This window comes from Phyllobates terribilis, unplaced genomic scaffold (assembly GCF_046119375.1).
Source record: "Phyllobates terribilis strain yellow unplaced genomic scaffold, ASM4611937v1 Scaffold_8__6_contigs__length_399053987, whole genome shotgun sequence".
NCBI classification, from domain to species: domain Eukaryota; kingdom Metazoa; phylum Chordata; class Amphibia; order Anura; family Dendrobatidae; genus Phyllobates; species Phyllobates terribilis.
Window position 1 is genome coordinate 316,476,164 of NW_027362768.1, and position 23,218 is coordinate 316,499,381.

Here is a 23,218-nt window from a genome sequence, read left to right on the forward strand (position 1 = left end):
ATTTTTTTGTGTCCCTTATGTGTGTAGTAAAGTTGTGTGAGTATTAACCCCATAGATGCTGCGTCCGGATACACATTTCATATGTACCAAATTCACTGAGGAGCTCATTGTGGTTCACACGGGGCGTCCTGAGCAGCAATCGCTTTCCTTATGACATCCAGAAGCCCTTAGTAAAGTGTCGGGACAGGGACTGCACCCTTTACACAGGGGGTCAACTGGAGTGTTAGGGGGTTTATGGATGTCAGGTGAAAGGCTGGCACGGGCTACTAGATGGATTAGTTCCTGGAAGTGACTATATGAGGAGTCTGAACCTTATAGTGCACAGATATATAATAATTATAATTTATAATGTAGGGGAAGAATCAAGCATCTGGACGTGGTTACCCTGCTCCGCCGCATTCAGCCTCCGCTCGGTTTCGGGAAATTGTGCCCACACAGAGTCGCCTGTAAGGTAAGATAATATTCAGTTCATATAGTAATAAAATGGTCATCTCTCCAGGTTATTGGGTTTTATCTCTTGGTAGTCATAGTAGCCCATCTGTCACTAGAGATATGGATCAGCACCTGATAGGGTATGTCATCATTAAAAATATTATTTCCATCTTCATAAATGGATATTGTTGAATAGTCCTTGTAAATACAGGCAATTTTTACAATTTACTAATTATAAAAATTTTCAGCCTTTCTTGAGATATTACCTCTTTTTTTGTGTGTGTGTATACACATTGCTCAAAAAATAAAGGGAACACTCAAATAACACATCCTAGATCTGAATGAATGAAATATTCTCATTGAATACTTTGTTCTGTACAAAGTTGAATGTGCTGACAACAAAATCACACAAAAATCATCAATGGAAATCAAATTTATTAACCAATGGAGGCCTGGATTTGGAGTCACCCCCAAAATGAAAGTGGAAAAACACACTACAGGCTGATCCAACTTTGATGTAATGTCGTTAAAACAAGTCAAAATGAGGCTCAGTATTGTGTGTGGCCTCCACGTGCCTGTATGACCTCCCTACAACGCCTGGGCATGCTCCTGATGAGGTTGCGGATGGTCTCCTGTGGGATCTCCTCCCAGACCTGGACTAAAGCATCCGCCAACTCCTGGACAGTCTGTGGTGCAACGTGACGTTGGTGGATGGAGCGAGACATGATGTCCCAGATGTGCTCAATCGGATTCAGGTCTGGGGAACGGGCGGGCCAGTCCATAGCTTCAATGCCTTCATCTTGCAGGAACTGCTGACACACTCCAGCCACATGAGGTCTGGCATTGTCCTGCATTAGGAGGAACCCAGGGCCAACCGCACTAGCATATGGTCTCACAAGGGGTCTGAGGATCTCATCTCGGTACCTAATGGCTGTCAGGCTACCTCTGGCGAGCACATGGAGGGCTGTGCAGCCCTCCAAAGAAATGCCACCCCACACTATTACTGACCCACTGCCAAACCGGTCATGCTGAAGGATGTTGCAGGCAGCAGATCGCTCTCCACGGCGTCTCCAGACTCTGTCACGTCTGTCACATGTGCTCAGTGTGAACCTGCTTTCATCTGTGAAGAGCACAGGGTGCCAGTGGCGACTTTGCCAATCCTGGTGTTCTGTGGCTAATGCCAAGCGTCCTGCACGGTGTTGGGCTGTGAGCACAACCCCCATCTGTGGACGTCGGGCCCTTATACCACCTTCATGGAGTCAGTTTCTAACCGATTATGCAGACACCTGCACATTTGTGGCCTGCTGGAGGTCATTTTGCAGGGCTCTGGCAGTGCTCCTCCTGTTCCTCCTTGCACAAAGGAGGAGGTAACGGTGCCGCTGGGTTCTTGCCCTCCTATGGCTTCCTCCACATCTCCTGGTATCTGCTCCATGCTCTGGACAGTGTACTGACAGACACAGCTACCCTTCTTGCCACAGCTCGCACTTATGTGCCATCCTGGATGAACTGTACTACCTGAGCAACTTCTGTGGGTTGTACTGTAGACACCGCCTCATGCTACTGTACCTCTAGGGGTGAGAGCAATGGCAAAATGAAAAAGTGACCAAAACAACAGCCAAAAAGGATGAGAACAGAGAAATGGTCTGTGGTCACCACCTGCTGAACCGCTCCTTTATAGGGGGTATCCTGATAATTGCCGATCATTTCTACCAGTTGTCCGTTCCATTTGCACAACAGCAGGAGAAATTGATTCACAATCAGTGTTGCTTCATAACTGGACGGGTAGATTTCACAGAAGTGTTATTGACTTGGAGTTACATTGTGTTGTTTGAGTGTTCCCTTTATTTTTTTGAGCAGTGTGTGTATATATATATATATATATATATATATATATACAGTACAGACCAAAAGTTTGGACACACCTTCTCATTTAAAGATTTTTCTGCATTTTCATGTCTAGGAAAATTGTACATTCACACTGAAGGCATCAAAACTATGAATTAACACATGTGGAATTATATACTTAACAAAAAAGTGTGAAACAACTGAAAATATGTCTTATATTCTAGGTTCTTCAAAGTAGCCACCTTTTGCTTTGATGACTGCTTTGCACACTCTTGGCATTCTCTTGATGAACTTCAAGAGGTAGTCACTGGAAATGGTTTTCACTTCACAGGTGTGCCCTGTCAGGTTTAATAAGTGGGATTTCTTGCCTTCTAAATGGGGTTGGGATCATCAGTTGTATTGTGCAGAAGTCAGGTGGATACACAACTGATAGTCCTACTGAATAGACTGTTAGAATTTGTATTATGGCAAGAAAAAAGCAGCTAAGTAAAGAAAAACGAGTGGCCATCATTACTTTAAGAAATGAAGGTCAATCAGTGTGAAAAATTGGGCAAACTTTGAATGTGTCCCCAAGTACTGTTGCAAAAACCATCAAGCACTACAAAGAAACTGGCTCGCATGGAGACCGCACCAGGAAAGGAAGACAAAGAGTCACCTCTGCTTCTGAGGATAAGTTTATCCGAGTCACCAGCCTCAGAAATCGCAGGTTAACAGCAGCTCAGATTAGAGACCAGGTCAATGCCACACAGAGTTCTAGCAGCAGACACATCTCTTCAACAACTGTTAAGAGGAGACTTTGTGCAGCAGGCCTTCATGGTAAAATAGCTGCTAGGAAACCACTGCTAAGGACAGGCAACAAGCAGAAGAGACAAGTTTGGGCTAAAGAACACAAGGAATGGACATTAGAGCAGTGGAAATCTGTGCTTTGGTCTGATGAGTCCAAATTTGAGATCTTTGGTTCCAACCACCGTGTCTTTGTGCGACGCAGAAAAGGTGAACGGATGGACTCTACATGCCTGGTTCCCACCGTGAAGCATGGAGGAGGAGGTGTGATGGTGCTTTGCTGGTGACACTGTTGGGGATTTATTCAAAATTGAAGGCATACTGAACCAGCATGGCTTCCACAGCATCTTGCAGCGGCATGCTATTCCATCCGGTTTGCGTTTAGTTGGACCATCATTTATTTTTCAACAGGACAATGACCCCAAACACACCTCCAGGCTGTGTAAGGGCTATTTGACCAAAGAGGAGAGTGATGGGGTGCTACGCCAGATGACCTGGCCTCCACAGTCACCAGACCTGAACCCAATCGAGATGGTTTGGGGTGAGGTGGACTACAGAGTGAAGGCAAAAGGGCCAACAAGTGCTAAGCATCTCTGGGAACTCCTTCAAGATTGTTGGAAGACCATTTCTTTTGAAGCTCATCAAGAGAATGCCAAGAGTGTGCAAAGCAGTCATCAAAGCAAAAGGTGGCTACTTTAAAGAACCTAGGATATAAGATATATTTTCAGTTGTTTCACACTTTTTTGTTAAGTATATAATTCCACATGTGTTAATTCATAGTTTTGATGCCTTCAGTGTGAATGTACAATTTTCATAGTCATGAAAATACAGAAAAATCTTTAAATGAGAAGGTGTGTCCAAACTTTTGGTCTGTACTGTATATATATATATATACAGTATATATGACATAAAGCCTCTTCCTGTGTCCTTCCGCAGCGACTGGTCGCCATGAATATGCCACTGAATAGTGATGGGACAGTGATGTTCAATGCCACGCTGTTTGCTTTAGTTAGAACTGCGCTAAAAATCAAAACAGAAGGTATGTGTATACATTATCTATTGTGTATATCTATCTACAATCATGCGAAAAACTGAGTACACCCTCTTTGAATTCTACATCTTTATGTATCAGGACATAAAAATACATCTGGTCCTTAGAAGATCTTAAAAATTTTTTTTTTAAGTTAGTTGCCAACGGTTTGTATGAGCTGGTGACCACGGCATATCTCGGAGTCCTGGGCGCCAGCTGTTGGGCTCCTGGGCGCCGGTTGTCGGAGCCCTGGTCGCCGGCTGTCGTAGTCCTGGGCGCCGGCTGTCGGAGTCCTGGGCGCCGCTTGTCTCCTTCTCACCTACTGAACACACATTTGTCGGCGGTTGGGGGAGGCTGGTGTCGGTAGCTCTGATCCTTCGAGATCTCTTTGGAAACCCCCATAAGTGTCTCTTCCCATCCTGCAGGTAATCTAGAGCAAGCCAATGAGGAACTCAGAGCCGTCATCAAGAAAATATGGAAGAAAACGAGCATGAAGCTACTGGACCAAGTAGTGCCCCCTGCAGGCGGTCAGTGTAACCCAATAAATCCACACACACGTCATACACTACCTCTATATACATACACACACGTGTCCTGACCTGGTACCGGGACCGCACTACACATGCAAATCTCCAGACGACATCTCTTCTTCCCGGTTGGGTAGTGATTGCCTGTTAGGGGATACCGAACAATCTGTACCTTCCACAAGATCATACACAAGGATGGGTCAGGGGTTCAGTAAAATGAATCAAATATATATGAAGAAATATAAATGGCCGTCGTCAGTGGATTCATCATAGGAAATCCTATGGTGAGTAGTGCACAGAGAAATATCACTGTCACTCCTAGCATCCCGGACTCCTCTGTAATTAGCCCCAATGATTCTCCATGTTACTGTAAGTGCAGGACTATCACATCATCAGATCATCACGGCGGGTTATCTGTCCTTGGTCTTCTTAGAAGAAGCTGCTTTATCCGCATGGGATGTAAAACTATTATAGATTTACTTTCTGATTATGGATAGGTGCATTAATATTAGGAACAAAAATACATAGATGATTAGAGATAAATAGTAGCTGAGACATTTCGGTCCGTGTGAGGACCCAGATAGATAGATAGAGAGAGAGATAGATGATCTAAATAGATTGATGATAAAGATAGATAACTATGGGATAGATGGATTATTAGATAGATAAAGATAGATGATGTAGATACATAGATATATAGATATAGATAGATAGATGTAATAGGTAGATGAGATAGATAGATAGATAGATAGATAGCTGATATAGGTAGATTAAATAGATACAGTGGTGGCCAAAAGTATTGGCACCCCTGCAATTCTGTCAGATAATACTCAGTTTCTTCCTGAAAATGATTGCAATCACAAATTCTTTGGTATTATTCTCTTCATTTAATTTGTCTTCAATGAAAAAACACAAAAAGAATTGTCCTAAAGCCAAATTGGATATAATTCCACACCAAACCTAAAAAAGGGGATGGACAAAAGTATTGGTACTGTTGGAAAAATAATGTGATGCTTCTCTAATTCGTGTAATTAACAGCACCTGTAACTTACCTGTGGCACCTAACAGGTGTTGGCAATAACTAAATCACACTTGCAGCCAGTTAACATGGATTAAAGTTGACTCAACCTCTGTCCTGTGTCCTTGTGTGTACCACATTGAGCATGGAGAAAAGAAAGAAGACCAAAGAACTGTCTGAGGACTTGAGAAACCAAATTGTGAGGAAGCATGAGCAATCTCAAGGCTACCAGTCCATCTCCAAAGACCTGAATGTTCCTGTGTCTTCCGTGCGCAGTGTCATCAAGACGTTTAAAGCCCATGGCACTGTGGCTAACCTCCCTAGATGTGGACGGAAAAGAAAAATTGACGAGAGATTTTAACGCAAGATTGTGCAGATGGTGGATAAAGAACCTCGACTAACATCCAAACAAGTTCAAGCTGCCCTGCAGTCCGAAGGTACAACAGTGTCAACCCGTACTATCCGTCGGCGTCTGAATGAAAAGGGACTGTATGGTAGGATACCCAGGAAGACCCCACTTCTTACCCCGAGACATAAAAAAGCCAGGCTGGAGTTTGCCAAAACTTACCTGAGAAAGCCTAAAACGTTTTGGAAGAATGTTCTCTGGTCAGATGAGACAAAAGTAGAGCTTTTTGGGAAAAAGCATCAACATAGAGTGTACAGGAAAAAAAAGAGGCATTCAAAGAAAAGAACACGGTCCCTACAGTCAAACATGGCGGAGGTTCCCTGATGTTTTGGGGTTGCTTTGCTGCCTCTGGCACTGGACTGCTTGACCGTGTGCATGGCATTATGAAGTCTGAAGACTACCAACAAATTTTGCAGCATAATGTAGGGCCCAGCGTGAGAAAGCTGGGTCTCCTTCAGAGGTCATGGGTCTTCCAGCAGGACAATGACCCAAAACACACTTCCAAAAGCACTATAAAATGGTTTGAGAGAAAGCACTGGAGACTTCTAAGGTGGCCAGCAATGAGTCCAGACCTGAATCCCATAGAACACCCTGTAGATAGATGATATAGGTAGATTATATAGATACAGTGATGGCTAAAAGTATTGGCACCCCTGCAATTCTGTCAGTTAATACTCCGTTTCTTCCTGAAAATGATTGCAATCACAAATTCTTTGGTCTTATTATCTTCATTTAATTTGCTTGCAAGGAAAAAACACAAAAGAGAATGAAGCAAAAATCAAATCATTGATCATTTCACAGAAAACTCCAAAAGTGGGCCAGACAAAAGTATTGGCACCCTCAGCCTAATACTTGGTTGCACAACCTTTAGCCAAAATAACTGCGAACAACCGCTTCCTTTAACCATCAATGAGTTTCTTACAATGCTCTGCTGGAATTGTAGACCAAACTGCTCCAGGTCCCTGATATTTGAAGGGTGCCTTCTCCAAACTGCCATTTTGAGATCTCTCCACAGGTGTTCTATGGGATTCAGGTCTGGACTCATTGCTGGCCACCTTAGAAGTCTCCAGTGCTTTCTCTCAAACCATTTTATAGTGCTTTTGGACGTGTGTTTTGGGTCATTGTCCTGCTGGAAGATCCATGACCTCTGAGGGAGACCCAGCTTTCTCACACTGGGCCCTACATTATGCTGCAAAATTTGTTGGTAGTCTTCAGACTTCATAATGCCATGCACACGGTCAAGCAGTCCAGTGCCAGAGGCTGCAAAGCAACCCCAAAACATCAGGGAACCTCCGCCATGTTTGACTGTAGGGACCGTGTTCTTTTCTTTGAATGCCTCTTTTTTTTTTCCTGTACACTCTATGTTGATGCTTTTTCCCAAAAAGCTCTACATTTGTCTCATCTGACCAGAGAACATTCTTCCAAAACGTTTTAGGCTTTCTCAGGTAAGTTTTGGCAAACTCCAGCCTGGCTTTTTTATGTCTCGGGGTAAGAAGTGGGGTCTTCCTGGGTATCCTACCATACAGTCCCTTTTCATTCAGACGCCGACGGATAGTACGGGTTGACACTGTTGCACCCTCGGACTGCAGGGCAGCTTGAACTTGTTTGGATGTTAGTCGAGGTTCTTTATCCACCATCTGCACAATCTTGCGCTGAAATCTCTCGTCAATTTTTCTTTTCCGTTCACATCTAGGGAGGTTAGCCACAGTGCCATTGGCTTTAAACTTCTTGATGACACTGCGCACGGAAGACACAGGAACATTCAGGTCTTTGGAGATGGACTTGTAGCCTTGAGATTGCTCATGCTTCCTCACAATTTGGTTTCTCAAGTCCTCAGACAGTTCTTTGGTCTTCTTTCTTTTCTCCATGCTCAGTGTGGTACACACAAGGACACAGGACAGAGGTTGAGTCAACTTTAATCCATGTTAACTGCCTGCAAGTGTGATTTAGTTATTGCCAACACCTGTTAGGCGCCACAGGTAAGTTACAGGTGCTGTTAATTACACGAATTAGAGAAGCATCACATGATTTTTCAAACAGTGCCAATACTTTTGTCCACCCCCTTTTTTAGGTTTGGTGTGGAATTATATCCAATTTGGCTTTAGGACAATTCTTTTTGTGTTTTTTCATTGAAGACAAATTAAATGAAGAGAATAATACCAAAGAATTTGTGATTGCAATCATTTTCAGGAAGAAACGGAGTATTATCTGACAGAATTGCAGGGGTGCCAATACTTTTGGCCACCACTGTACATGATATAGATATGGGATAGATGGATTATTAGATAGATAGATATAGATACTTCAATATAGACAGATGATATAGATAGACAGATTATATAGATAGATAAATATGGGATAGATGGATGATTAGACAGACAGAAAGACAAAACACAATATAATCAAGCAGCTCCAAAAATAATGAATCATAGGTGCACAACCTCTTGGACATATACCCAAATTGTCCTCTCTGATAAAATAGAAAAAGGCGGCAGCACTCCGATTAGTTATGTAAAAGGAGGACTTTTCTCAGTCCATGTGTCAATGTTTTGGCCCATTACAGAACTTTTTTCAAGCCTTAAGAAAGGTCCTGTAATGGGATCAAAACATCACCAGATGGGCTAATATAAGTCCTCCTTTTGCACAACTAATTTCCGCCTTATACTTCTTTTAGGTAGATGGATATCAAGCAGACATAGATGCATCCATAGACAGCCCACCTCTCCTCTGGCCATGCAGCTGATGATTTTTTGCATGTGAATAGCTGCTTGTCACTGAGGGTTTGTGATTAACATGGGAAGGAATAAGGAAGGAGCCCACAGTGGTAGAGAACGTTGTCCTGTTTCACTTCGACTCCAAAGCAGAATGTATGGATTTGTGTGCCAGTATGAGGGGGGATTACAGAAGAACTACAGATGGGACATTGGGATCTTTCTCTATGTACGGTCCACCATGTGATTTCCTTTGTGTTCCCATATTGCCAGCACTGAGGACAACTAGGATCTGATAGTATAGAGTGCCCTTCAGTATATAGTATACTACAATAAACATCAGGTGATATAAGTATTGAACATGTCACCAATTTTCTAAGTACATATATTTCACTCGCTGTGTAGTACACGACAGTATATAGTATAGTACATTCAGTACAGTATATATTGCACTATGGTGTATATAGTGCAGTGTATATTACAGCACAGCCCACACTTAGCTCTGAGCTCCTCTCTGTACCTGTCAAGTGCACTTCCATGATATAAATCTTGCGGTTACCTTGTATTAGTGATTATTAGGTAGCAGACGTTATAGACTGTCGGAGGAGATCCCCGCGGCTATAAATGAGGATCACATCTCCTTCTGACCCGCTGTTTCCTGTACGATGATGTGAACCAAACAGATCTATCAGATTATATTGGCAGCTTTCACCATGCAGCGATAGACATGAAGTCCGCATTAATTGTCCTAACAATGTGATGTTATCTACAGTGAATCTGCGCTGCCTACACAAACCCTGCAATTGTTCCAGACATTTCCACATGTGCCTTGTGTTTTTCTCACTACAGATGTTATTACTGGATATTGCTGTGATAATGACTGAATATGTTCTGTGCTTTGTGTGTCTTCTTTACAGTGATCCACAGCTGGGCTGAGTGACAGGGGACGATGTGAATTTAGATAGACCCTCCATTGTGAGTCGGCACCTGTCAATCACAATCAGATGACTGGAGTTTCTTGAAGGGACATCGTGGATTATTTTTCTGTTATGTGAATAGGGATCTGTATAGTGCATTCGATCTTTACGTCAGAGGTATACACTTTAGGGATTAACTCTCTCAGGTAGGCATTAGGTAGCGTTCACACAGGCATAGCGGTTTGCTCCAAACATGCAGTTTTATTGCTTTCAAAAAGCTCCAAGGAATTCAAAAACCCCAAAAAAACTATTCTGGGCACACAGGTATAACAGTAAATAAACAGTTAATTCAGCAGGCACACATATGTCAGTGCGGGCTCACCCGAACAGATTAAAGTCCTTTCTCCTGGAGTAAACTTTACTCAAATAAGAGGTACTGTCCTTCTATGTCTCGATATCACCTTCAGCCTGAGCTGAACTCTGTGCACAGTTCACCGTGAACAGGCTGCAGCTTTCACACAGTTCCCTGCAGCTCCAACACACAGACTGCTCAGCTTTCCTAGCTCAGTCTTGCAGTCTCCATTCAGAGAGAGACAAAAGTGGCAAAAATGCTGTTTTTTTTTTTTTTTACTGTGCATCCCCCAAAAAATGAAATAATAAAAGATCAAAAAGTCATATAGATGCCAAAATGGTAATGAAAAAAGTATAGCTCATATTGCAAAAAACAAGCTCTCATTAGAAAATAAAATAATAATAAATATATATATATATAATATATATTTCAAGATGCTAATATGTATTAGCAAGATATATATGTATATATATCTTACTAATACATATATATATATTGCTAATTACATTTTTGCTTCGGTTGCCATAGTCCATACTTTTTTTTAGGTAGTTAAGCTAAGAAAAAAAATCACCATAATGACCCAGAGAATAAATGTTACCACGTCATTTTTACCACAAAAACAAACAATGAAGACATTTCCGTTTTTCTCCAATTCCACTCCACTTGGCCTTGTTTCCCAGTTCCTGTAGCCTTTTCTACACCTAGACCTGTGGTAGACCATTCCCCTGTTTTCCATGTTTTGGCCTCCTCTTTGAGGTCCTTTCACCCACTTACTGTTATCATCTAAAAATAATGGTCACGAGTTGCAGAACATCATTTGCATCACAATAAAAAGTTATTCTGAGACAGATGCGGGATGAGACAGATATCATGTTAAATTATGCATGGACGTGCCCTGAGGTTTACTCCACTATACCGTGCCTATATGGGAAGTGCCTACACAGCCGCAGCGAGGCGTCATGGCACAGAGCAGATCCAGATTCTCAGTCGAGGCGCTTCAGCCACTGATGTGATTGACTCCAATTATCAACTGAATTTTCTGCTGACCCCATTGTTGGTTAGTGATCGCTGACCGAGGTTTCCCCTGTCACCAGCCTACTTTCCTGGGAACTTACTACCTTTTAACTGTCTGGTGTTTTAAAGGTGCAGAATCCATTTCTCTCACCATCCATACGAGTAGCCGCATGCCTATGAACTAGTCATTTTTAGCTTATTCTACTTTTGTAGTCTTGAAGCGTCTTTAAAGGAATGTTCAGGTGCGGAAGCAGCTTGAGGACCCCCCCAGTCCCAGTGATGATGGAGGCTGAGCGCTACGAAGGTGACACTCTCGGTCTCTTTTAATGAGGAGCATGCCCAGCCACTCTGCTCTTCAGCATGATCCAAGGAGCAGTATTAGCATTGGCACTTTAGACGTAGGGAAGCCACTTTCCACCAAAGATGGTGGTGACGATTGCTACCGAGAGAATGCCAATCTGCCACGGCTGAGAAGATCGATCTGAAAGCAGATAAGGAGCAGAATAAACCCATCGATACTGCACATTTAAAACAGTTGTTTCTGTCTACCTGTAGTCTTCTTAGTCGTTGACCTTCTGCTTGCATGGCCTAACGGAACTGCTTTGTTATTGTAACTACTGTGCTTGAGCTTTTTCTGCAGCCTTTCTTTTTTCCTTTCAACTATCCTCTCAGAATATTCTGAAGCAATTCTGTTTTAGGGTGGTGGCATGGAACTAGTGTTGCCTCTTGCCAAGCTGTATTCCCCTCCATTTGTTAATATATACACAGATGCATGCTTCAGAATACAGTATCTCTGGTAGATGTGCCTGCATGTATGGGGTCTATAGAGTCATATGTCTACCAAAACTGATACCATACGCTTCCCTTGTCATGTAGGGCTAGCAAGCGGTAAGTATGTAGCCATAGTCCATTCATTCGCTCAGCCTGATTATGACCTGAACAATTAATTATAAACTACGCTTGTAAAAAAAGAATTCCACATTTTCATTTCTACCGATGACATTCATTATGTATTCAATTTTAAAAAGAGATATAAAAATAGTGTTTCCCTAATCAGCCCCTTTTTTTGGGGGGGTGGGCAGAGGAGAAGCAAATCTGGCGATCACCTGATCGCATGGATCAGCTGTGGACAACTATACGTTTCCGCAACAGTGGCCACTAGAGGTGGAAATGTAGAACTGCATACCGGTCATGCAGATGTAGTACATGAAGGAGCCATAACTAGAGCAACACGTTAAGGCTCCCTGCTAACGTGATGCTGAGCTGGGGACACCCCATTTTAACTTTTAAAGGAATTTTCTCCAAAATTACAGTTTTCAAAGGCACATAAACACCATTGAAATGGTCTAGACCGTTCCTTATGGAAAGATCTACATTTTTAGACTTTGCTTCATGTCCTTTTCATATTTTGGGAAATCTAATTTTTACCTATGGATGTGTAGCTGGAGAAATCGAGAAATCACTGGACTCAGTAGAGGACCGATCCATCGTGGTCTTCATAATGGATGCATTGACCTACCTAATGGCATTAGTCCTCACTAATATAAGTGATAGGCCACTTTTTCTGTCCATTTCCATCCTTTTCTGCCCCGTACACCTAACAAAGGCTTTACTAATCCTCTAATCCTCACCTCCGGCATGTTGTCTGGTACACAATGTCTAGGAGGACCTCCGCACCACATCTCCTCTGGTTCCTCCACCATCCAGACTCATCTCGCTTGCCTGCTGGTCTCCTGTGCTAGTTTAGTCTGCCCTGCCTTTAGTTGCGCAGCTTAGATTCTGCCGCCTCCATCCCATCTCTTATCAGACGCTAGCGTTCAGGGTGATGGTGAATGTTGCTGACTTGGGAAAGATTTGTCTGTTCATTTAGATGATGAGGTAACCGTGGGGAAGTTCTATGCCACCTTCCTGATACAGGACTACTTTAGGAAATTCAAGAAGCGCAAGGAACAAGGATTGGTGGGAAAATACCCTTCAAAGAACTCCACCGTGGCACTACAGGTGATTGGATTTTTTTTTATACTATATACTTTTACTTTACTTTTCATTCACGTTGTGCTTGAGTCTACATCTGTGTTCACACAATGGATTTTTCTGGTGGCTATATCCACAGTGAATTTGCAAGAGAGACCTTAGGCTGAACTTGGACTTAGTTTGGATCATTTGGGTGTTTGGTGTTAGTTTCAAACCAGTACAGAACATAGATCTTCAGTGAGGAAATATGTCGCACCATTCTGGATTAGGAGTCCAGTGGGCGGTCCTACTCAGTGATAAACAGTCTTGATAGACAAAACCGCCCTCTGGACTCTTAAGCCCAGTAAGAGCAGAGATTTTAATGAATATTTTTAGACTTTAATCAAGCAGGTGGCTCACTTCAACATCAGCCTATGTTAGAACATATTAGAAAAAGCCAATATGGGGCTGAACATTTTTTCTTTTAAGTTCCCCTCCTCAACCAAACTATGCCTTAGATAGCAGTGAAATTACAGCACTTTTACGGCACTTTTACAGCACTTTTGGAGCACTTTGAAGCTTTATACTTGGCTGTGGTATGTGTTAATAACTTCTCTGCTGGATGCATCTTATGGACACTATTGACTTACAATGGGGAGGCCATCAGGTTCTGCTAAGATGTCTAAAGATTCATGCTGCCATATTTTTCTGTGCCATGTAATGGGTTGTGCGACGAGGGCTTCAGTGCACTTGTGAACACAGTCTAATGTTGGCCGTACACATCAGAATAATGTTGACTGATTTTTGGCTGGACCTGGTGGCCATCCAATGGGTGTAGGAGACAAATTACAATGTAATGCCCAGTACTGGAAGGTATAATATATGGCCAGAAGTACTTGGACACCTCCACATTACACCTACATTACACCTACAGGAGCTTTTCTGACCTCCAATTCTAAGTCCATAGACATTAATATGGAGTTGGTCCCAATTTTGCAGATATATCAGCTTCTGCTCTTCCGGGAAGGTTTTCTTTAAGATTTTGGAGGTATCTGGGAGAATTTTTGCCCATTCTTCTAGAAGAGCATTTGTGAGGTCAGACAGTGATGTTGGAGGAGGCTGGGCTCCATTCTAGATCATCCCAAAGGTGTTGGATGTTGTTGAGGTCCGGGCTCTGCGCAGCCGGTAATGTTCTTCCATTAATCTCCCCCCAACCATGACTTTGTGGACCTTGTGCACTGGGTAGAATTATGGGGAATGGAATGGGACCTTCCCGAAACAGTTTCCACAATGGTGGAGGCTACAGTTGTCCAAAATTTGTTATATGTTGAAGAATTAAGATTTCCCTTCCCTGGAGCTAAGGGGCAGAGGTCGATCCCTGAAAAACAAATCCATAACATTATCCCTCCTCCCCCAAACTGTACAGTTGGTACAGTGCAGTCAGATAGGTTACGTTCTCCTGGCTTTCACCAAAACTAGACTCATCCATCAGATTCCAGATAGCAAAGTGTGATCCATCACTGCACAAATGACGTTTCCTCCAGAGTTAAATGTTGTCGGCTTTACACCACTCCATCCGATGCTCGGCATTGTGCTTGGTGATGTAAGGCTGCATGCAGCTGCTCGGACATGAAGCTGATGGCAAGGGTGCAGTGTTTGTGCTGATGTTAATATCTTTTCGCCCTCTGCCCCTCAACACTCGGTGACCCTGCTCTGTAACATTGCGAGGTCTGCACTTCGTGTCCGAGTTGCTGCGGTTCCTTCCACTTCTCAATAATATCACTCAGAGGTGATGGGGGAAGATTTAGGGAGGGATAGGAAAACACGTGATGACCTGATTTTTTACAACAGTTTTTCCTATTGCAGGACCGGCACTGGTATCAGTGAGCTCATTACCACCAGCCGTTCTGTCACACGTCAGTAAACTTAGACGCCAGACGAGGGGCTTGATGTTATACACTGTGGGGCGAGGGGACTGAATGACAAACCGGAGTCCAATGATTAAGACATGCGTCCCAATACTTTTGCATATAGTGTATATAGATATACAGCGGGTGAAATAAGTATTGAACACGCTATTTCTAAGTAAATATATTTCTAAAGGTGCTATTGACATTAAATTTTCACCAGATAATAATAATAATAATAATAGTTTATTTTTATAGCGCCAACATATTCCGCAGCACTTTACAAATTTTAGGGGGGACTTATACAGACAATACAGAATAAGCATATCTCATATCGAAAGGAGTGAGGGCCCTGCTCGCGAGCTTACAGTCTATGAGGAAATGGGGGAGACACAAAAGGTAAAAAGTACATATATTGTATAATGCAGCCTTGATATACTGAATAGGATAAATAATAATACATGGACTGGTCGCCAGCCAGTATGTGTGCAGTCCTGACAGAGGCTTTTATGTGCATGGTTGGTTTGAACCCGAAGTTGAAGAAGATTTTAATATGGGGGAAAGCTGGGACGGACAGAGTGTGTTTAGGTGATACGCCAGTCTAAAGAAATGTGTTTTTAGGGTCTGCTTGAAACTGTGGGTATTGGAAATTAATCGAACTGTCCTGGGTAGTGCATTCCAGAGAATTGGCGCAGCACGCGAGAAATTTTGGAGACAGGAGTGGGAAGTTCGGATTATGGAGGATTTTAGTTTCAAGTCATTTGCAGAACGGAGGGCACGTGTAGGGTGGTAGACTGAGACGAGGGAGGAGATGTAGGGGGGTACTGAAGCATGGAGCGCTTTGTGGGTAAGCGTGATAAGTTTAAAATGAACTCTATATTGGATGGGCAACCAATGCAATGACTGGCACAGGGAAGAGGCATCTGAGTAGCGGTTGGCGAGGAATATGATCCTGGCTGCTGCGTTCAGGACGGATTGGAGAGGGGAGAGTTTAGTAAGAGGGAGACCGATTAGTAGAGCGTTGCAATAGTCAAGACGAGAATGAATAAGAGCGACAGTAAGAGTTTTTGCCGAGTCAAAGGTGAGAAAAGTCCTGATTCTTGAGATGTTTTTGAGGTGTAGATGACATGAACGAGCGAGTGATTTGATGTGAGGAGTGAAGGAAAGATCTGAATCAAAAATGACCCCAAGACAGCAGGTTTGTTGCTGGGGAGTAATGGTGGAGCCACAAACAGAAATGGCAATATCGGGCACAGGTAGGTTAGTGGAGGGAGGAAAGACGAGTAGTTCAGTTTTTGACAGATTCAGTTTTAGACAGAGGGAGGACATAATGTTAGACACAGCAGAAAGACAATCACTGGTCTTTTGTAGTAATGCAGGGGTGATGTCCGGAGCAGAGGTGTATAATTGGGTGTCATCAGCATAGAGATGGTACTGAAAACCGAATCTGCTGATTGTTTGTCCAATAGGAGCGGTGTATAAGGAGAAAAGAAGGGGGCCTAGGACTGATCCTTGAGGAACCCCGAAAGGGGAAGGAGAGAGGAGGAGGAGCCGGCGAAAGACACAGTGAAGGAGCGGTCAGAGAGATAGGAGGAGAACCAGGAGAGAACAGTGTCCTTGAGGCCAATAGTGCGGAGCATAGTGAGGAGGAGCTGGTGATCCACAGTGTCAAATGCTGCAGAGAGATCCAGGAGAATCATCAGGGAGTAGTGACCACTAGATTTAGCTGTTAGTAGATCATTAGAGACTTTAGTGAGGGCAGTTTCAGTAGAATGTAAAGAGCAGAAACCAGATTGTAAAGGGTCAAGAAGAGAGTTGTCTGAGAGATAGCGGATTAGACGGGAATGGACCAGACGTTCCAGGAGTTTAGAGATAAAGGGAAGATTGGAAACAGGTCTGTAGTTGGCCATGCAGTTCTGGTCGAGGGATGGTTTTTTAAGTAATGGTTGTATGCAGATGTTGACAACTGCCCATCCAATCCACACAGGCAAAGAAAAAAGACCACAGCGGTCCATAAATTAATTTATGTATAATAATGAGAAATGACAAAGGTAAAAAGTATTGAACACATGAAGAAAGAGAGGTGTAAAAAGCCATGGAAAGCCATGACACCAGCTGAAATCTATCAGTAATTGGAAGGAAATCCTGCTACTTAGGGAAAAATATCAGCTGGTTCAACTGATGGCCTATAAAAAAGGTGTCTCATTATGTAACGGGTCTGGGAGGTGGAACCTCTGAGCTGCAATACAAAGGGGAAGTCCTTGTAAGGAAGCGGGTGACTCCCAGGGAAGGCAAGCAGGTAGTCACAGCAAGTGACGGGTACAGTCTCTGGGTAAGCGGGCAGGTGGTCACGGCAGGTGACGGGGACAGTCTCTGGGTAGACAGGCAGGTGGTCACGGCAAGTGACGGGGACAGTCATTGGGTAGACAGGCAGGTGGTCACGGCAAGTGACGGGGACAGTCTCTGGGTAGACAGGCAGGTGGTCACGGCAAGTGACGGGGACAGTCTCTGGGTAGACAGGCAGGTGGTCACGGCAAGTGACGGGGACAGTCATTGGGTAGACAGGCAGGTGGTCACGGCAAGTGACGGGGACAGTCTCTGGGTAGACAGGCAGGTGGTCACGGCAAGTGACGGGGACAGTCTCTGGGTAGACAGACGAGGCGGATACCGGACAAGTAACTGGCGGGCGCTCCCAGGTGAGCGGGCTGACGGAGACAGCAGGTAACAGGCAGGTAACTGATGGACGCTCCCAGGTGAGCGGTCTGACAGACGAGGCGGGGGACAGGCAGGTAACTGGTGGACGCTCCAGGTGAGCGGTCTGGCAGACAAGGCAGATAACAGGCAGGTAACTGGTGGACGCTCCCAGGTGAGCGGTCTGACAGACGAGGCAGGTAACAGGCAGGTAACTGAAGGACGCTCCCAGGTGAGCGGTCTGACAGACGAGGCAGGTAACAGGCAGGTAACTGATGGATAACAGGCTGGCAGGCAGGACGAGAAGTCAGGCTAGCAGTGGGACCTGAGGGCTGAAGCACAGGAAGTCACAGTGCAAACAACTTTGCATTAAATGGCAAATGAGGTTTAACGAGGAGAAATGTAAGGTCATACATATGGGAAGGAAAAATGGAAGTCACCAGTACTCACTGAATGGGAAATCATTGGGGAATTCAGAGATGGAGAAGGACTTGGGCATCTTGATTGATAGCAAACTAAATTGGAGTGCCCAAAGTCAGGCGGCTGCTGTAAGGGCAAACAGGGTAATGGGATGTATCAGAAGAGGTATAGCTGCAAAGGATGAGAACATTGTTCTTCCACTGTACAAAGCACTGGTCAGACCACACTTGGAATACTGTGCTCAGTTATGGGCCCCAATATATAGAAAGGATATAAATGAGCTTGAAAAGGTACAAAGGAGGGCAACAAAATTAATAAAGGGAATGGAGGGACTGCAATACCCAGAGAGGTTGGCAAAACTAGGACTATTCAGCCTGGAAAAGAGAAGGTTGAGGGGGGACATAATAAATGTGTACAAATATGTTATGGGACAGTATAGAGATCTTGCCCGGGATTTGTTCAAAAGGAGGGATATTACGGTAACAAGAGTGCATTCACTAAGACTGGACGAGAAAAGGTTTCAGCACCAGCATAGGAAGGGGTTCTTTACGGTAAGAGCAGTGAGAATATGGAATTCACTGAGTGAGGAGACGGTAATGTCGGATTCACTACACCAGTTCAAGCGGGGACTGGATGCATTTCTAGATACCAGGCAGATTTCAGCATATACTTAAAAATAAAATAAAATAGTAGGTTGATACAGGGATTTATTCTGACTGCTGGTTTCAGAGTCGGGAGGGAATTTTTCCTCAGGTGAAGATTGGCTAAATCATTTGGGGTTTTTGCCCTCCTCTGGATCAACTTTAGCAATTACAGAACTAACAGGTCGAACTTGATGGACGCAAGTCTTTATTCGGCTTTACAAACTATGTTACTATGTTACTATGCTCGGGCACCTCCATTTTGGAGGAGGTGCCTTATATATGGGAGCTCCACCGGCAATTGGCCGGGGACTCCTTAGGATGGCGCGCGCGGCCCCTTTAAGAGAGAGGGAGCGCGCGCGCCCTAAGCACAGTGCCCGGGAAGCAGCGAGCGCTACCAGCAGCGCGGGCAGAGGACGCCGAGGACGGAGCAGGGAGGTGAGGGGAACGGCGTCTCTGCCTAGCAGGAAGCAGGGACGCCGACGCTACACATTACCATTGTGCCACAGAAGAAACATCTCATGATGGGTAAAACCAGTGAGCTGTCTCAAGACCTTTGCAACATTATTGTTGCAAAAAATACTGATGTCATTGGTTACAGAATAATTTCTAAACTACTGAAGGTTCCAGTGAGGACTGTTGGTGCCATGATCCTTAAGTGGAATGAACATAATTTCACCATAAACCGGCCATGACCAGGTGCTCCCCACAAGATTTCAGACAGAGGAGTGAAAAGAATTATCAGAAGAGTTGTCCAAGAGCCAAGGACCACCTGTGGAGAACTGCAGAAAGACCTGGAATCAGCAGGTATTATTGTTTCAAAGAAAACTATAACTAATGCACTCAACCGCCATGGCCTGTATGCACACTCACAATGCTAGACTCCATTGCTGAATAAAAAGGTTGTTCAAAGTGTTTAAAGTTTGCGCAACAGTTGAAATACTGGGAGAATATAGTCTGGTCAGCTGAGACCAAAATTTAACTCTTTGGATGCCATAATGCACACCATGTTTGGAGGCCAGAGGCAGTGCATATCACCCCAGAAACACCATACCAACAGTGAAGTTTGGAGGTGGGAACATCATGGTGTGGGGATGTTTTTCAGCATACGGGACTGGCAAACTTCATATAATTGAAGGAAGGATGAATGAACAAACGTACCGAGACATTCTTGATAAAAATGTGCTGCCATCTACCAGGATGATGAAGATGTAACGAGGGTGGACATTTCAGCAAGACAATGATCCCAAACACACAGGCAAGGAAACTCTCAATTGGTTTCAGAGAAAGAAAATGAAACCTCTAGAATGGCCGAGCAATCGCCTGACCTGAATCCAATAAAAAATGTATGGAAGGAACTAAAGCTCAGAGTTCATAGGAGGAGCCCACGGGACCTTCAGGATGTGAAGAGTGTTTGTGTGGAAGAATCAGCCAAAATCTCACCTGAGCAATGCCTGCGACTAGTTTCTCCATACAGGAGGTGTCTTGAAGCTTCTTCACCAACAAAGGCTTTTGTACGAAGTATTAAATACATTTCAGTAAGCGTGATCAATACTTTCTTCATGTGTCATTTCTCATTATTACACACAAATTAATTGATAAACATCTATGGTTTGATTTCTTTGCCTGTGTGGATTGGATGGGCTGTTTCTGACATCTGGTGAGCATTTCATGTCAATAGCACCTTTAGAAATATGTTTACTTAGAAAATTGGTGACGTGTTCAATACTTATTTCACACCCTGTGTATATATACTGTATAATAATTTAGGCTATATAGATCTAGTCAGGAAGTGCACTAAATTTCACGGTAGTAATTCTAAATTCGCCCCTACACGATACATTAAACTGATTTTTTGTATAAAACAAATGATCTATACTGTGCGGAAGCTGAGAGAGCAGAGGAGCCTCCTAGTGATCGCACTGATCCAGCCTTCCCCTCTAGCATTTACATTTCCTTTTTCAGTGGCAGGTGCACTTTAAAGAGCCGGGTGCAGCGGGTGGTGAAACCTGCCTGGGGTTAATTTGTCACTCATCTACAGCATAATGAGGCTTTTCTGTATCCGCGGCGGGGCTGAGAGGAGCAGTCTGCTTGCTGTAACCCAGTGCAGTGTGACAGTGAGCAGACTGCGAAGCGTGCAGCAGCATCTATGGATCCTGAGCATGCAGGCACACACAGACTGGAGCACTTCGTGTCCTATGTGCACTGCTACAGCGTAGGTTTCCATCTTCTCTGTCACCTTCCTGTCTGCTTTATGCTTAGATTTGGGATCAATCGCTCCAGTTGGATTGCACAAGTCAGTTTTTAGTCTCCTGTTTCGCCGGCTGTACGACACATTGTGTGATGCTGCACGATAGTTCTGTCTTTATTGTTTAATTAATGAAAACTTTGGATTTCTGCTCCGGATCTTACCTACAAGGGCACGTCAGTATAATGCTGCAATAATCCGGTGTTTATAGCTTTTTCATGGTGTTGTATTGGATAGCTAGTAATTTGTGTTTTGCATGTTGGCACTTGTAGACATTTAGACACTTGCATTTCCATCAGTTATTGCATTGTTTTGTATTGTTATTTACTACCTTATTTTATTCTGAGACGTCTTAAAAATCTATAATCTTATGTGAGGTGCCTTTTAATGATGCAAATTAAGAGTGTAGTTAAAGAACAATTTATAAAGGAAGTCTGAGGCATTCATGCTGTTTATTGTCTGGGATTTCAGTGACTTTGTGATGTGTATTATTTTTTGGGTTACTTTAATCATATTTGAAAATGGCTGATAATCTATATATTAGCTCATTATGCATAAGAAGGGGTGTGTATGTATATATATATATATATATATATATATATATATATATATATATATACAGTACAGACCAAAAGTTTGGACACACCTTCTCATTTAAAGATTTGTCTGTATTTTCATGACTATGAAAATTGTACATTCACACTGAAGACATCAAAACTATGAATTAACACATGTGGAATTATATACTTAACAAAAAAGTGTGAAACAACTGAAAATATGTCTTATATTCTAGGTTCTTCAAAGTAGCCACCTTTTGCTTTGATGACTGCTTTGCACACTCTTGGCATTCTCTTGATGAGCTTCAAGAGGTAGTCACCGGAAATGGTTTTCACTTCAAAGGTGTGCCCTGTCACGTTTAATAAGTGGGATTTCTTGCCTTATAAATGGGGTTGGGACCATCAGTTGTGTTGTTCAGATGTCAGGTGGATACACAGCTGATAGTCCTACTGAATAGACTGTTAGAATTTGTAGTATGGAAAGAAAAAAGCAGCTAAGTAAAGAAAAACGAGTGGCCATCATTACTTTAAGAAATGAAGGTCAGTCAGTCTGAAAAATTGGGTAAACTTTGAAAGTGTCCCCAAGTGCAGTTGCAAAAACCATCAAGCGCTACAAAGAAACTGGCTCACATGAGGACCGCCCCAGGAAAGGAAGACCAAGAGTCACCTCTGCTTCTGAGGATAAGTTTATCCGAGTCACCAGCCTCAGAAATCGCAGGTTAACAGCAGCTTAGATTAGAGACCAGGTCAATGCCACACAGAGTTCTAGCAGCAGACTCATCTCTTCAACAACTGTTAAGAGGAGACTTTGTGCAGCAGGCTTTCATGGTAAAATAGCTGCTAGGAAACCACTGCTAAGGACAGGCAACAAGCAGAAGAGACTTGTTTGGGCTAAAGAACACAAGGAATGGACATTAGACCAGTGGAAATCTGTGCTTTGGTCTGATGAGTCCAAATTTGAGATCTTTGGTTCCAACCACCGTGTCTTTGTGCGACGCAGAAAAGGTGAACGGATGGACTCTACATGCCTGGTTCCCACCGTGAAGCATGGAGGAGGAGGTGTGATGGTGTGGGGGTGCTTTGCTGGTGACACTGTTGGGGATTTATTCAAAATTGAAGGCATACTGAACCAGCATGGCTACCACAGCATCTTGCAGCGGCATGCTATTCCATCTGGTTTGCGTTTAGTTGGACCATCATTTATTTTTCCACAGGACAATGACCCCAAACACACCTCCAGGCTGTGTAAGGGCTATTTGACCAAGTAGGAGAGTGATGGGGGGCTACGCCAGATGACCTGGCCTCCACAGTCACCAGACCTGAACCCAATCGAGATGGTTTGGGGTGCGCTGGACCGCAGAGTGAAGGCAAAAGGGCCAACAAGTGCTAAGCATCTCTGGGAACTCCTTCAAGATTGTTGGAAAACCATTTCCGGTGACTACCTCTTGAAGCTCATCAAGAGAATGCCAAGAGTGTGCAAAGCAGTCATCAAAGCAAAAGGTGGCTACTTTGAAGAACCTAGAATATAAGACATATTTTCAGTTGTTTCACACTTTTTTGTTAAGTATATAATTCCACATGTGTTAATTCATAGTTTTGATGCCTTCAGTGTGAATGTACAATTTTCATAGTCATGAAAATACAGAAAAATCTTTAAATGAGAAAATGTGTCCAAACTTTTGGTCTGTACTGTACATCTTTACATTTTTAGATCTCAGTGCAACATTGCAATCTTCCCACCACGTGATGAAGCCCTGGGCGAAACA

At 43.5% G+C, this 23,218-nt stretch overlaps 1 protein-coding gene across 14 annotated transcripts in view; it reads left to right on the forward strand.

Moving 5' to 3' along the window:
• CACNA1D (calcium voltage-gated channel subunit alpha1 D) overlaps window positions 1-23,218 on the forward strand; it is a 331,678-nt gene that overhangs the window by 285,977 nt on the left and 22,483 nt on the right. For all 14 annotated transcript variants that reach the window (XM_073644565.1, XM_073644577.1, XM_073644576.1 and 11 more), the window contains 4 exons: window positions 355-451; window positions 3,997-4,099; window positions 4,516-4,617; window positions 12,906-13,036. In XM_073644565.1, the coding sequence (XP_073500666.1) occupies window positions 355-451; window positions 3,997-4,099; window positions 4,516-4,617; window positions 12,906-13,036 (433 nt within the window). The remainder of the gene's footprint in view (window positions 1-354; window positions 452-3,996; window positions 4,100-4,515; window positions 4,618-12,905; window positions 13,037-23,218) is intronic.